The sequence below is a fragment of the Lampetra planeri genome, chromosome 2 (genome assembly GCF_965212315.1).
Source record: "Lampetra planeri chromosome 2, kcLamPlan1.2.h2, whole genome shotgun sequence".
Lineage (NCBI taxonomy): Eukaryota > Metazoa > Chordata > Hyperoartia > Petromyzontiformes > Petromyzontidae > Lampetra > Lampetra planeri.
The window spans coordinates 20,039,872-20,053,581 of record NC_136108.1 but is presented as its reverse complement, the minus strand read 5'-3'; the positions used below and the strand labels follow the sequence as shown (position 1 = coordinate 20,053,581).

Genomic DNA, 13,710 nt, shown 5'->3' with positions numbered 1-13,710 from the left:
GAGGAATTTTTGCTGTATATGGGGCAAGAATGAGCTTATTTTGAGTAGAATAAATGAGAGACTTGTGGTAGTGGAATTGACCAGTGTTCGTGTTTTGACCTTTGAACTATGTCAAACAACTATGACCACATGTCAGACGCAATGAGTGGCGTGCCACCTTGTGAATAAAGCTCTCCATTGTGCTTCGTGTAGTGATGCCATCTGCAGTGCTAAACAACAGGCTGTATTATGGACAGATCCTTCATCTGTCAGTTATGGGTGAGTTGTCAGTGGTGAGTGTTAGGTGAGTGGTGAATGTCTGAAGAGTGGTGTCAGGTGAGTATGTCTGGTTAGGGTCAAGTGTCAGCTATACTGTCATGCCACCCCATTCATACAGCAGGCTAGCCTCTAGTTGATACAATAATACAATGATTACCCTCAAATTAGGGCACCACGGTGGCGAGATGTTAACTCCCTCGCCTGGTATACAGGAGGTCGTGGGTTTCATCCATACTCTTGACGTCTGCTGTATATTTGGAGTTTGTATGTTCTCCCCATGGTCGCGTTATTTTTTCTCCGGGTCTTCCGGTTTTTCTCCTCCACATTTAGAAACACGCGTTAAGAGTATTTGGCTGGTATCAAATTTCCACGTGACAAGCCACTTCGTTGAGCTATCATTTGCGATCAGGTCGCTTATGAAAAAGCTACATGCTTCGGCGGTCCTTACCTGGTGAAAGTAAACGTAGCTTTAATAGTTTCAGCTTCAAATTTTGCGCGATTTTTTTGTACCATAGATTAGCGTAATAATTTTGGCAATGACAGCCCAATATTTTAGCTTGGACGAGTTGGTGTGACGCAAGGCGCTTCGGCCCACATTCGTGTCGATTTTCAATTCTGCGCGTGCACTCCATTGTAGCATAATGGGCGCCGTGCCTCCGTGCAGGTTAGCAGACGTCGGCAGGCATTGACTGAGGGAGGTGTTAGGCTGGGATTGTGTTTTTACCATCTCCTTGCCCATGGTTTTTAGACACCTACAGCCTCGTGTCAATTTCTTTCATGTGTGACCATTGATATCGATATACATATGTAAAAACAAGTTTTAAGAATAATGTGAGTTGAATTCACTTCGTTCACAGTCTTGTTTACTTGCACAGCGCTTGGTGTAAAAGGGTTTGAGAGTTGGGGGTTTATGCCTATATAAATCAGCAAGTTTATTCACAACTCTGGAATGATGAACCAATTGCTGACAATTCAATAGGGACTGAACGGAACGTCTCAGGGATCAGAGTTTCTGACAGAGAGTTTTCAGTGAATAACATACATTTAAAGCACCTTTCTTTTCGCCTGGTGGCAGACCTCATCTGAAAGCCCAACGTAGAAAAGCAGCAGTGCTGATAAACGCGGTTGTGAGATTGGCTGTTCAACTCAGCGGTGAGCGAGAGCTGAAACGACCATCATTGACGCGTGGAACGCCAGTACACCACGTGACGATTTCAATTGTTTAGTTGTGTCGCGTGGTCAAACTACATAATATTGGAATAGCAAAATATACGTTTTGTATCAGGGTGGAGTGATTGCACGCAAGTTCATGCACCACGCTCTATAGCCGGTGACCCGAGTTTATTTCCAGCCGTGACTAACTTCAGAGGCGAGTGAAATCTGATTTGGACCTGAGCACCCCACCTTTACTCAAACTGCACTGACCAACGTGGTTAAGTATGGTCAAACAAGTCCCCTGGCGACCAGCAAGATATGGGGAGGCCTTCATCCAACAGTGGATTAATAAAGGGTTGTAAAAACATTAACACTGCTGGATATTGCACGTTCATTGAAACATATACAACTGGTGATTCGCATCTGGATTTTCAGCAATAATTTTTTCACACGTTTTGACCAAATACTCATCGAGGCCACTGTATAACATTATACTTCATACACATTTGCTCAATGATCACTGAGCAACTGGGTTAATAATTAACTATAGTACTCCATAAATGTAAACGTTTGTTGACGATTTTACGTAAATTCATTGCATAAGAACCAGTGAAAATTAATAAGATAATTACAATAATTACTGACGTCCTCACAAATCACTGAAGGCCTAACAAACAATAAATAAACAACAGCCTGTAAATGTCAAGTGCATTTTCCCATTGAACGGCACCCTTTAGAATGTCTACTCTTGCTAATCAGGGCCAATGTGTGCATGTAAATTTAACCAAATGCGCAGTAGTTAATTGTAGAACCATTTAATTAAATAGGATTATTGTCAACACAATATATGAGTGTAAGAATGCTATGTAGGATTAAATGGATTTTGAGATTTTGATAGGATACTTATTTCAGTTATTTGGTGTGCACGTTTGAAATTAATTCAGCCATCGTAATTAGTTTCCTTTAATGTTCTCAAGCAGTCAAGTTACTTCTTCTTGCTATGTCTTCCTCACAAAAGCCGTTTATTGTGAAATGTAAAGGTAAATGATGGTCTAGCTCATGGTTAATGGAATGCAACAAGGAAGCGTCACATACAGGAGCGGCCATGCTTGGGTAGGAATCTAAATTGGTAATATTATCCTCCACTTTGTAATTATAGCAAATAGCCGTCTACAGAGAATGGGCTGTGATTTCCAGCATGACCCCATTAGCAAACAACCGGACACTATTGATGGGATTTTAAATTGCAGAGTATTGGGTTACTTCTGTGTGCTAATAGATGGCATTAATGAAGCTCATTTTTTGGTGTGTTTTCTAGAGGAGATTCAAGGGACATTGGAGAAGAGCGGCTTCTACAAGAAATTCAGCGAAGATGTTATTTTTGCAACCCTCCACGATGCTGTTGCTTCCATCACACCAACAACCACGGTACAGAAAACTGAAATTGCATTGGCATACAGCATTCACCAACCCCACGCACACAATACAACAGCGGTAACGTAACCTTATATGTTTACTCTTGAAGAGAAAAAAAAACATGCCCACTTCAAAATAATTGCTGTGCGGGTGCACTGCTCATTCAATTATAACATAAACTCATTACATCTGACACACACGTGTGTGTTTTATTTTATTTCATCCATGTCCACACATTGTTTGGTTCGTGCAAGGCACGGTCAAAGATTATTTGGAATGTCTTCCTTTTTTTCCAAATCCGTTACTTTTAGGTAGGAGCAAGTTCAACGCTGTATTAGTAGGGAAAGGGCATCGTAATATCGAAACATGGTTTGGCCTTATGCTGCAGTAGACGTTTTAAGTAACTGAAACTATTCCACGAATTGTGTAATGTCACTGAAATAATATATTTTGTTTAAATATAATTTCCTCTATTTTTATCGCAGACTGAATTTCAAATGTGAGTTCCAAAAAACAATGATCTCCGCTGTGAAGTTGCACGAGGATGTGCATGCTACGAATATGTTCCTGATTTTCAAATTAACCTGAAAAGTCAAAGAAATTAGGCCCTCATTGAAATTTCTGGTAATCCGGAAAAAAAATGTTGCAGAATTTTTCCAAATTTGACGTGCCGTTTTCCCCGCAAAAAAATTGTTACGTGACTTCAATGTTGCTAAGATTATAAAAACATAAACGTGGTTCCCTTAAATTATATTTAATATTTTTATATTTAAAATTATCAAGTGTAGTGCATCAACAATAATTTCTGTACAATCCAGAGTAAGTTACAATGACCTCTGAAAAATACAATATTTCTTGCATTGAATCGACAAACTCGTGATGAAAATGCAACACAAACTCTTTAAGGAAGGAAGAGTAATACATCATTAATAATCAGCGTGTGTAAATTACCCCAGAGCTTGCTTGCGGGAGAACAATTTTAACGTACCTTTAAATATTAGAATCATCTTGCGACGTATTTATTTATTTACAATCACGGTCATATGTTTGGAAAATTATATTTCGATTACACATTAAGGGTACCTTTCATTATCAGGTAACACAATGCTGTAATTCTAATCGTGATGAGTTGTTGTATGTCTTTGCCAAGAGGGTAAGTGCATGCTGTGAGCAGTTGGTTGTGAGTGTTGTAATTTTCCACATGATTCATTCATGGACCATTGAATTGTTTCTCATTTAATTAACTTCTAAAATAGTACCGCCTGACCCAAAACAAAATTTATTTAATTTTTTAACTGCAAGGAACCAGCACATGATTCCTAAATGTTGTGTGGATTGTAAAACAGGTTGGTAATTTTATTAAAGAGAATATATATTTTAGAAAGGTGATGCTGGATCTGTTTAATCCTTATCTATAAATTATGAGTCTGGGGAAAGTTCATACATTATTATCATTGCAAGCGCAACCTTAAAACTTGCAATTCAATCTTCTTTGATAAATTCTGCAACAGATGTGGATTCATTTATACAGGGGGAAAATAAGTTTTTAAATTGATTTAACTAATTAATGTATTTTTTTCTTAATGACACAAAAGCAGCCAAGCGTTACACTTTGCATACCAGTTAATTGAATGGTATTCGCACTAATCACATTAATATTCATACAGCAGCGTGCAGCACTGGTGTCCTGGCATCATGAAGATGTGACGGTTTTCTAAATGGCCTGTCCATGAAACTGCAGCCAGTGCGACTAGGATTTCAGGTATTGGAGTTGTGTTCGGAGCAAGTGATTTGACATAAAATACATGAACTGTTGATACGAACTAGAGGTTGATATGTACATCCAGTATAACTGTACGGTGGCTGGGGTTCCGCAGAAATTGTAGGGCTCAGTTAATGGACACGTTTTACAGTCAAAGAACCGTCAACACCCTTAACATTCCCCTAAAGATGTTTCTGTAAGCAAACTCTTTGACATCTTAATTTGACAGATATTAGTGGTGTATGCAACAATGCATGGCTCCAGTACAAGCTGGGCTCAACGTATTAACGTTAACGTTGAGCCCAGCTGAGCCACTGTTCTTGTTGTTGGTGGTGTGGTTGTAATTATGGGGCCAGATGTTAAATGAGAATAAAACTGGTCCATGACCCATTGTCATTCAGGGTTTAGCAGTTTATGCAGAAAATCATAATGGTGCAAATATAATTTAATAACATTCAAATAAGATACAACTGTGGGGAAAATACCAGTGTTTGAAGTATGAACTCGCCAGCATGAAATATAATATTCGGCTTGCCTTCTTTTTGCAAAGATATTCATCTTGATAAAATCCTGTTTATGAAATGTTGCATTTATGCATTTCCTTCCTCAGTGCTTAATATGTTGCGTTCTGGTATTACACCAGCACATATATTATTTAAAAGTTATGACAGATAATTCATAAAAATACAATATTGGATTTTCTACACAATTGTCTTATGTTTCGATTTAAAGCTTTCGTGACTGCAGGGATTCATCTTCTTGGTTCTTTCGGTAAAGTCACGTAGAAGGGAAATAATAAAAATAAAACATAATAAAATAATTCTCACGACGTTTCGGCCACAATGCAAGCAGCCGTCCTCAGGTGAAGAACAGGTCTGTCGGAAAGACAGCGTCTGAATGTAATGAATTCAGACGCTGTGGCCGAAACGTCGTGAGAATTATTTTATTATGTTTTATTTTTATTATTTCCCTTCTACGTGACTTTACTGAAATAACCAAGAAGATGAATTGTCTCATGTTCACCTGAAATTTATTTTGGTCATCGCATATGAATTAAAAATGTTAGCTTTTGAACAGTCAAATATTTTCCCAATGTTCTCTGATATGTAATTAATTATACGTGCTTGTAATTTTTTTAAACATTCATAAGCATTTCAATCTAAATTTTAAATATGAATGCGCTCAGTTATTCTAATAATAAAAACATCCAATTATGGTATTAAACTGCATTCATAATTATATGCTCAAAAATATGCTGTGTTGTATTCAAAACACATTGATGGTGGTTTAATATTGTAGGTTCTTATTTTTTAAAGTAATTTTTCTTCTCAAAAATCAAACCCAATTGTTATTAAAATTACTGTAGTACTATTTGTCAACGCCTATGTTTTTATTGAATGTCATGAGTGCATAACGCGAATCACATTAAATGTAAATGTCCATGTGTGGAAGAAGCTCTCAGTCCTAGGGACTCGTATGTTTATTGCCTCCTTAAACTGTATATGTCGACCCTGACTAAAATTATATTATTTTGCCTTCACAACAAACAAACATCAACAAGGCAGCTGGGCAGGGTGGTACAGGACGTCACCTCCACTCATCTTGGGGGTCATTAATGAGCTGCTTGAGTTTTTGGTCGATTCAGGATACATTTCAAACAAGGACTGGAGTGACTTGGGACATTTTCACCACTCTCCCTCTCCTTGCATCTGTCAATTCATTGCCCACGGCTGGCATCAGTGGAAAATTATACCGAGACCAGTCCTGGACCCCCCCCCCCCCTTCTTCACCAAACCACACTGACCAGGTTGGTTCAACAACGGCCTTCGTCAAAAGCTGTGGGAAGGACATCAGTAAGCAATAGATTCACAGAGCGTTGCAAATGATAACGTTACGATATGTATTACATGAAGACAATACACACGACATATTGTATCTTAGTTCGCTCTCTCTGTTGGTCTCTGTCAGTCAACAATGAGAGTTCAACCCCGATGAAGCTTGGAGACTGGATGGAGTTCAAAATAACTGACAAACTAACACCTTGTTGATTTGAAGCTTTCGTGACTGCAGGAAGTATTACATGAAGACAATACACACGTGACTTTACCGAAAGAACCAAAGAGTAATAACACCTTGTGGTGAAAGACCCGCGACGCTCACGGTCCACCCTAAACCGCATCCACTGCACAACCCATGGCAGATGCGGATACCTGATGATGCACAAATGGAAAAAAAAACTCTTCAGTGTGCGACTGTGGTCATCCAGAATAGACCGTACAACAAATAACGACGCAATGCTCAATCCACAAATACAAAGGAGACATCATCACAGCGATGCACTCTGACTCCTGACGCGGTTATTATCTGGCTTGACCACCCGAATGTGAAATTGTTGTTGTTGCTCTGCCTCTACATCAGCAGCCGTACGAAATAAGAAGACGTCTGCCTCCACCTGCCTCTGCCTGTCTCTATCTCTCATTCTCTCCAACTTTATCCCACTCTCCCTCTCCTTGCATCTGTCTCTGTGTGTATCATTATGTATCTATCTGTCCTCCCTCCACTCTGTGGCTCAGCCTCCCTGTCTCCCTCTGTTTCTATGCCCTGGTGACAGTTGGGCTAATTATTTACGTAATTATTGGTTATTGAATAATTAACATCAAGTGATTGCTTAAGTAATGTTAATCGTTTTCGTTAACAATTAATATGGCTCGAACTTCCAGATGTGGGATGTCAATTGTAGGGGTCTATACTGACGTACATTAATACTCTCCAAAAATGCCCTCAGTTCACAGGATCCAGTTGTCGCTGATGTTTCAGGGAATTTATTTTTACCATTTCAGCACAATTGTACAACGTTGAATGCAGCATGTACTTTGTCAATACGTTTAAGTTAGAATAACATAATTTATAATACAGTATACCAAAACAGCACTTTGTTTTCGTTAATATGTAAACATATATCATCAAGTTCATTTTCACGATAAAAGTAATACGTTTTCAAGGCATTTAAATCAGAAATTAAGCATTTTCTGAAACACCGCGTTTCTAAAAGAAGGCTATTGAACTATAATTTATTAGTTGTCAACATAGTTGCATACGTTGTGAGGTCAAATTATGAAAGAAATTCAGAATACTAAATTAAAGATCTAGGAAGTTACACCCACTTCCTAGATTGTTTTTTTCACTTCCCTGAGCGTGTCCTGATGATGCTTGATGTAGTTTCAAGTGAAACGTATTGAATCGTAAACAAATTGGTTGTGAGAAATGCTATTTCACTCATGGTGAGCTGAAATAATTGGCAAAATTAAACACTTGTCTACATAATGCTTTAATTTGATCGGCTATGTTGGGTGGTGGAGGGTCATAACGACACACATTTGGCCGGATCATTGCATGGCCTGGCCCAAAAATAAAATATTAATCGGCAAACTATTTTCTTCAATTATTTTGATGGTCCCCACATTTATATATGTTCTTTTATTCCAGATTGTCATCTGATTAAACATGTTGGATTTAGATACAACAGTTTCATCGGCCTGGGTTAAAACAGTTCAATAAAATATAATCTCATTATGAGATGCCAACATTTTAAATGAATAATTTTAGGATTTTTATGAGTATGAACATAGACTTGACTATTGTTATCTATTTATATATTTTATTTGTCGAGCCCATCAGTTACAATATAGCTTGCATTAGTCGCCAATGACCACATATATCTTGGATGACTCACGTCTGTTTATCAGGATATTTCTATGATGTGGACCAGGATCTCCACAGCTAAATTAGTACAATTTTGGTGAGGTGTTCATTTAAATATCTTTATTGAAATTCATCCAACACCCCCTTTTTATTTACGGCAGCTTTTAACGCATTGATATTATTGTGAGCTCTCAACACATCTATATGATGTTGCTTTTGCTGTCTAAAGCAGTGCTTCAGCTTTCGATTTAAAGCTTTCGTGACTGCAGGGATTCATCTTCTTGGTTTTTTCGGTAAAGTCACGTAGAAGGGAAATAATAAAAGAATAAAAATAAAACATAATAAAATAATTATCACGACGTTTCGGCCACAACGCAAGCAGCCGTCCTCAGGTGAAGACCAGGTCGGCCACAACGCAAGCAGCCGTCCTCAGGTGAAGACCAGGTCTGTCGGGGAGACAGCGTCTGAATGACGTCTGAATGACGCTGTCTCCCCGACAGACCTGGTCTTCACCTGAGGACGGCTGCTTGCGTTGTGGCCAAAACGTCCTGAGAATTATTTTATTATGTTTTATTTTTATTATTTTATTATTTCCCTTCTACGTGACTTTACCGAAAGAACCAAGAAGACAGTGCTTCAGCTTTTGGTAGCAGATGTCATTGTTTTATGCAAAGTATATTGGAGGGCATTGTGTGCCAAACTCTTAGCCCATGTTCTGAATATCACACAGCCGAGCAGACGTTCAGACCTCGTCATAGCAGGCCCCATATTAAAATGACAATAGTGATTTTAAAAAAAGTATAAATAATGCATAGACACCTAAACCTGCTATGTTTCACTTAGAGCCAAAGCCTCTGCAGATTGGAGGCTGATGAAGACGAACAGGAAAAGCTGCTGTGTTCCTATACTGACGGGTATTTATTTTATGAATGTCAATTAGGGTGGCATGTTTACAGATTTTGAGGCAAACTTTCATCTTAAATCAGAAGGATTTGACTTACCTTTGAGAAACATGCTGTCATATGGGACATAACATGCATATTCACGATGGCAAAAGGTTATCTTAACCAAAATACGGATTGCCAACTGGGGACAGGCAGTATCCAGATTGTTGTAAATTTATGGCCACATTGAGGCCTGCTGCTCTTATCCATCACCCCGCATCATGTACGTATCAATACATTTACAAGTGGACAGAGAGACCACTTTGTGGGATGAACACATTTGCATAAGAGCGAGTGAATCCCACGTGTTGTGTTGAACTTTTGAAGGTCAATTCTGCATTAATTTTAGATGCATAAATTGCAGTGTTTCTCTGCACAGCTGCCATGTATGTCGGGTAGACAACAACACGAGGGCTGCCTTTACAAGCAAAACATTTTATAGCCAATGGCAGTGGAATCGGCATCACCACCGCTCAGCGCATGGCACTGAGTGTGAGAGTGGGGAGGCGTGGTAGTGCTGTGAGTAGGGTGAGGGCCAACAACCTTTTCAATTGTCCTCACTGATGCTGAGAACTAAAAGTACTGTAGATGCAACGTGGCCAGGCCTCTATGACTGCCATAACATTGTGCGTCACACTGCCCAGACTACTAGGGAGAAGGTGCGTGTTTGTATATGTCGCACAGGGCCTCAGGGTCGCTGGTTTACAAATTAGCATTATTATTATCCTTAACAGCACAAGAGCCACAGCAGTCTGTTATTTATTTATTTTACCAGGTAAAGCCCACTGAACTATGTAGCTTTTTTATAAGCGACCTGGCCACAAATGATAACTCAACGAAGTGGCTTATCACGTGGAAATGTATAGCAGCCAAATACTCTAAACGTATGTTTCTAAATGTGGAGGAAAAAAACGGAGGACCTGGAGAAAAATTCCCGCGACAACGGGGAGTACATGCAAACTCTAAATATACAGGCGTCAGGGTCAGGATTGAACCCACGACCTCCTGTATACCAGGTGAGACAGTTAACATCTCGCCACTGGGGCACCCTAATAAAGGCTACATGGGGGTGGGGGGTGTCATCCTTCCACTGTTTTCTCTTCAGCATAACTCCACTAATTGCCTGATTTTCATCACTATGAATCTCCCACCCATCCCTGAACTCATCCCAACCACAATGACATGTGATGTCACATTTACATCACGTGAAGCATGTATGCTGTCATTGATGTGTGATTTTGTTTCTGGCTTTGAGGCCACATAGAGGAACGGGAATATTTATTGTCTTTCAACACCTTGTGGGGACTTTTGTAACTTGGTAAGAATAATAAAAATGGTTAAACGGAGCTTGTTTAACCACCGAAATGAATGACATATAATCAGTAGACCAAGCAGAATTTCCATATCAATGTATTATGGAAATCTGCAATGGAGGAGGAATACCAAAGCTACACGAACTGTCTCCTGAAGCCCACTCGTGGCTAACAAACATCGGACGTACGTAGGCAAGAATCAAATTTAGGAAGCATTTTTGGTTCTTTGGGTAAAGTCACGTAGATATAATTTATTTATTTTTTCTATCTACGTGACTTTACCAAAAGAACCAAAGAAGATGAATTCCTGCAGTCGCGAAAGTTTTAAGTCAAAATTTAGGAAGCATTTGTTTAAATGGGTCAAATTCTCCATTCATTGGCTTGGGCTTCATCAAGTCTCGTGCGCAGGGCGTGCTCTGATAAATGCATTCATCGGAAGTTCCCACGTGATTCGTGTAAGCCATCCAAGAACACCACGCACCAAATATGAAGCCTGCTCATCTGATAACTGTATTGACCTAATTGTCAGACGCCACAGGCTGTAACTATTTTGATCGCTTGATTCTGTATTGGTAGAAATGTAACTGGAATATGACCTGGGGATTCTTAAAACCGAAGGATATTGAAAGATTCAATAGGACGGGGAGACATTTTTTTTACAAAGCTGGTGCTGATCAAATGTGATTTAAAAATGCAAATATACCAGAAAGCAAATTATATTTAAAAGGCTTAGATTTGTAGGTCTTGATTCATTTTATCATAATAAAGACCACAATCATAATGTTGGTTTGTGCTGATTATTTCTCGTACAGTTACGTAGGTTATTGCATTTTAAAAATGCAAATGTGTCAGGTTTACGATATCTGAATTTCAATCAAAGTAACCAGTGTAGCATGTTGACGGACATTCAGGGAAGATACATCTTCAGCAGTGCATATCTGCAAGGTTTCAAAAGGTCAAGCTTTTCATTTCATGCACTAAACCAACCCATCTGCTGAGAACCTTAAAATTTCCATTTTTTTCTCATGATCCATCCGTTACACTTTGCATTACTCAGAAGAGTGTTTTAGCTGTGATTGCTTTGCCATCTGTTGAGTCAGGAGAAACTCTTTAACATTCCGTGATTGCACGGTAAATATTCAAGCTTCCTGGTGTGTGGGTAGTGAGTGGCCAGCTCTTCCGTGAGGATGCTCAGATGTTTTATCAAACCATGCAGAATAAAGAAAAAAAAACACGAACACACATTTCTTGATTTTTTTTACTAACAGTTTTTTTTATGTAACAGTTACAGGTTACAAATACAGTATGCAGCATCTCATAATGATCAGCCTATACAGTACCTAATGATGAAGACATGAAAAACAATGTTCATTTGGTACAGCACAGAAAGCTGTTTAGCAGACTCTATCATGAACAAGCAAAGCTTTATTGCTAAACAAGCATCTCTATGCTAGTCCAGAAAGCAGCATTTGATGACTACACCATACCATTATTTGCACTTTGTGCACGCAAGAAATAAAGCGCCGTCCTAGCATGCCTTACGAGTCCTCGCCATCAGCGGTAATCGCGAAGATTACGTTCAATCGGTCGCGTCGAATGGACGTTCTCCTCCCGTTTGTCATACTGAAATATGTCCCAAGGCATTTACATTGCGAAAAATCATCAAAAACCTATTGTTGGAGAACCAGCCGTCGATGCCTTCTTTGGTGGTCAGGCATTTTTAAAGGATGCTGTCTAAAATATGTTTTTTTCAGTTTTCGTACGACATATACCGTGCATTGTTTCATTTTATTACGCTATTGTGTGCGAGCTGTCCACTGAATGGCACATAATGTAATTGTCCTTCGTTACGTATGGATAAACGACGCGCACTTATTTTTATAGTGGGGGTATTTTATTACTGGCCATAAAATGCAATGGCATGCATTTTATTGCTATTTCTTAGTGTAGGCAGGGATACCGGTAAGAGTAAGGCAGTAAAAATGAAACTTTCATCCGATATTTTCAGGTCACTATCCAATTGGGGATGTGGGGGAAAGGTGATGGGATAACACATAGTGGGTGCTGGTATTATATGAAGCCTTATGTCTTGCACCACACGTCAACTTCACAAGGGCATGTATTAAAAAAAGATTATATAAAAATATAACATTTTACCATAGTAGGGAATAGAGCTGGTTAAAAAAAATGATTTGGTGTCACATGGGGGTGTATCCCACAAATGAGAAAGGTCGGCTTGAATAGCTCATTTAAATAAAATGTTAAATAACGGTATCTTTAAAACAATATCCATGGATAGATTTTTTTTCAAGGAATACAAAAATAAAATTTAAATATCAAAAAATAAAATAACACAGGTTTATCAATGACTGTTGTCTCACGTTAAGTCAAATGCAGTCTTTTGAATTGCTTATGACAGGGCCCTCAGGTCAAAATAAAAGCATTTCCCTTGCTCGACGGAGTTACAAGGCAGCACTCAACTCTAGTGAAGGCCCTCAGCCAACAGTGGGAACTTCACATCCCTTGGCAAGGACGAATCTCTCGAAAAAAGACAGCCACTTACACCATTGGAACCTCATTTGCCAGTAAAAAATATGATAATTGTTTTTTTACCCTTCTATCTGGCAACAAAACTGACACTTTTTTTACAAGGAGTCATGTTTGCATAGACCACAATACCTGCAGCCATAATGCAAACAAAAAACATAACTCTGATAATATATGCACGGTCCTTGAAGTTGATTGGTCCACACCCGAGACAGCTTTCCTTAGAGCCTAGTCTCACATGGGTTGGACCAGATGACGCCAAAAGGCGCACTCAGTGCATCATCTGGTCCAACCCATGTGAGACTAGGCTCTAAGGAAAGCTGTCTCGGGTGTGGACCAATCAATTTCAAGGACAGTGCAAATATTATCAGAGTTATGTTTTTGTTTGCATTATGGCTGCAGGTATTGTGGTCTATGCAAACATGACTCCTTGTAAAAAAGGTGTCAGTTTTGTTGCCAGATAGAATGGTAAAAAAACAATTATCAAGACAGCCACTGTTGACGACCCAGGCGGTACTCGGGTTATTCATCTGAATGAGATGATGTGCCGAATTGGCGTCGATTAGGGAGGCCATTTTCATGGCCTTGAGTGATTGCCAGTCGAGTATACTCT

General features: G+C 39.1%; 1 protein-coding gene across 2 annotated transcripts in view; it reads left to right on the top strand.

The window, feature by feature from the left end:
- The window catches only part of LOC144729536 (solute carrier family 26 member 10-like), an 86,838-nt gene extending 80,801 nt beyond the window's left edge, over positions 1-6,037 (top strand). The window contains exons 17-18 of one of the 2 annotated variants that reach the window (XM_078609867.1): positions 2,732-2,841; positions 4,500-6,037. In XM_078609867.1, the coding sequence (XP_078465993.1) occupies positions 2,732-2,841; positions 4,500-4,547 (158 nt within the window). In that variant the 3' untranslated portion in view covers positions 4,548-6,037. Of the gene's footprint in view, positions 1-2,731; positions 2,842-4,496 lie in introns of both variants that reach the window. The other variant, XM_078609860.1, reaches the window with a different exon arrangement.
- Positions 6,038-13,710: the final 7,673 nt, after the last annotated feature.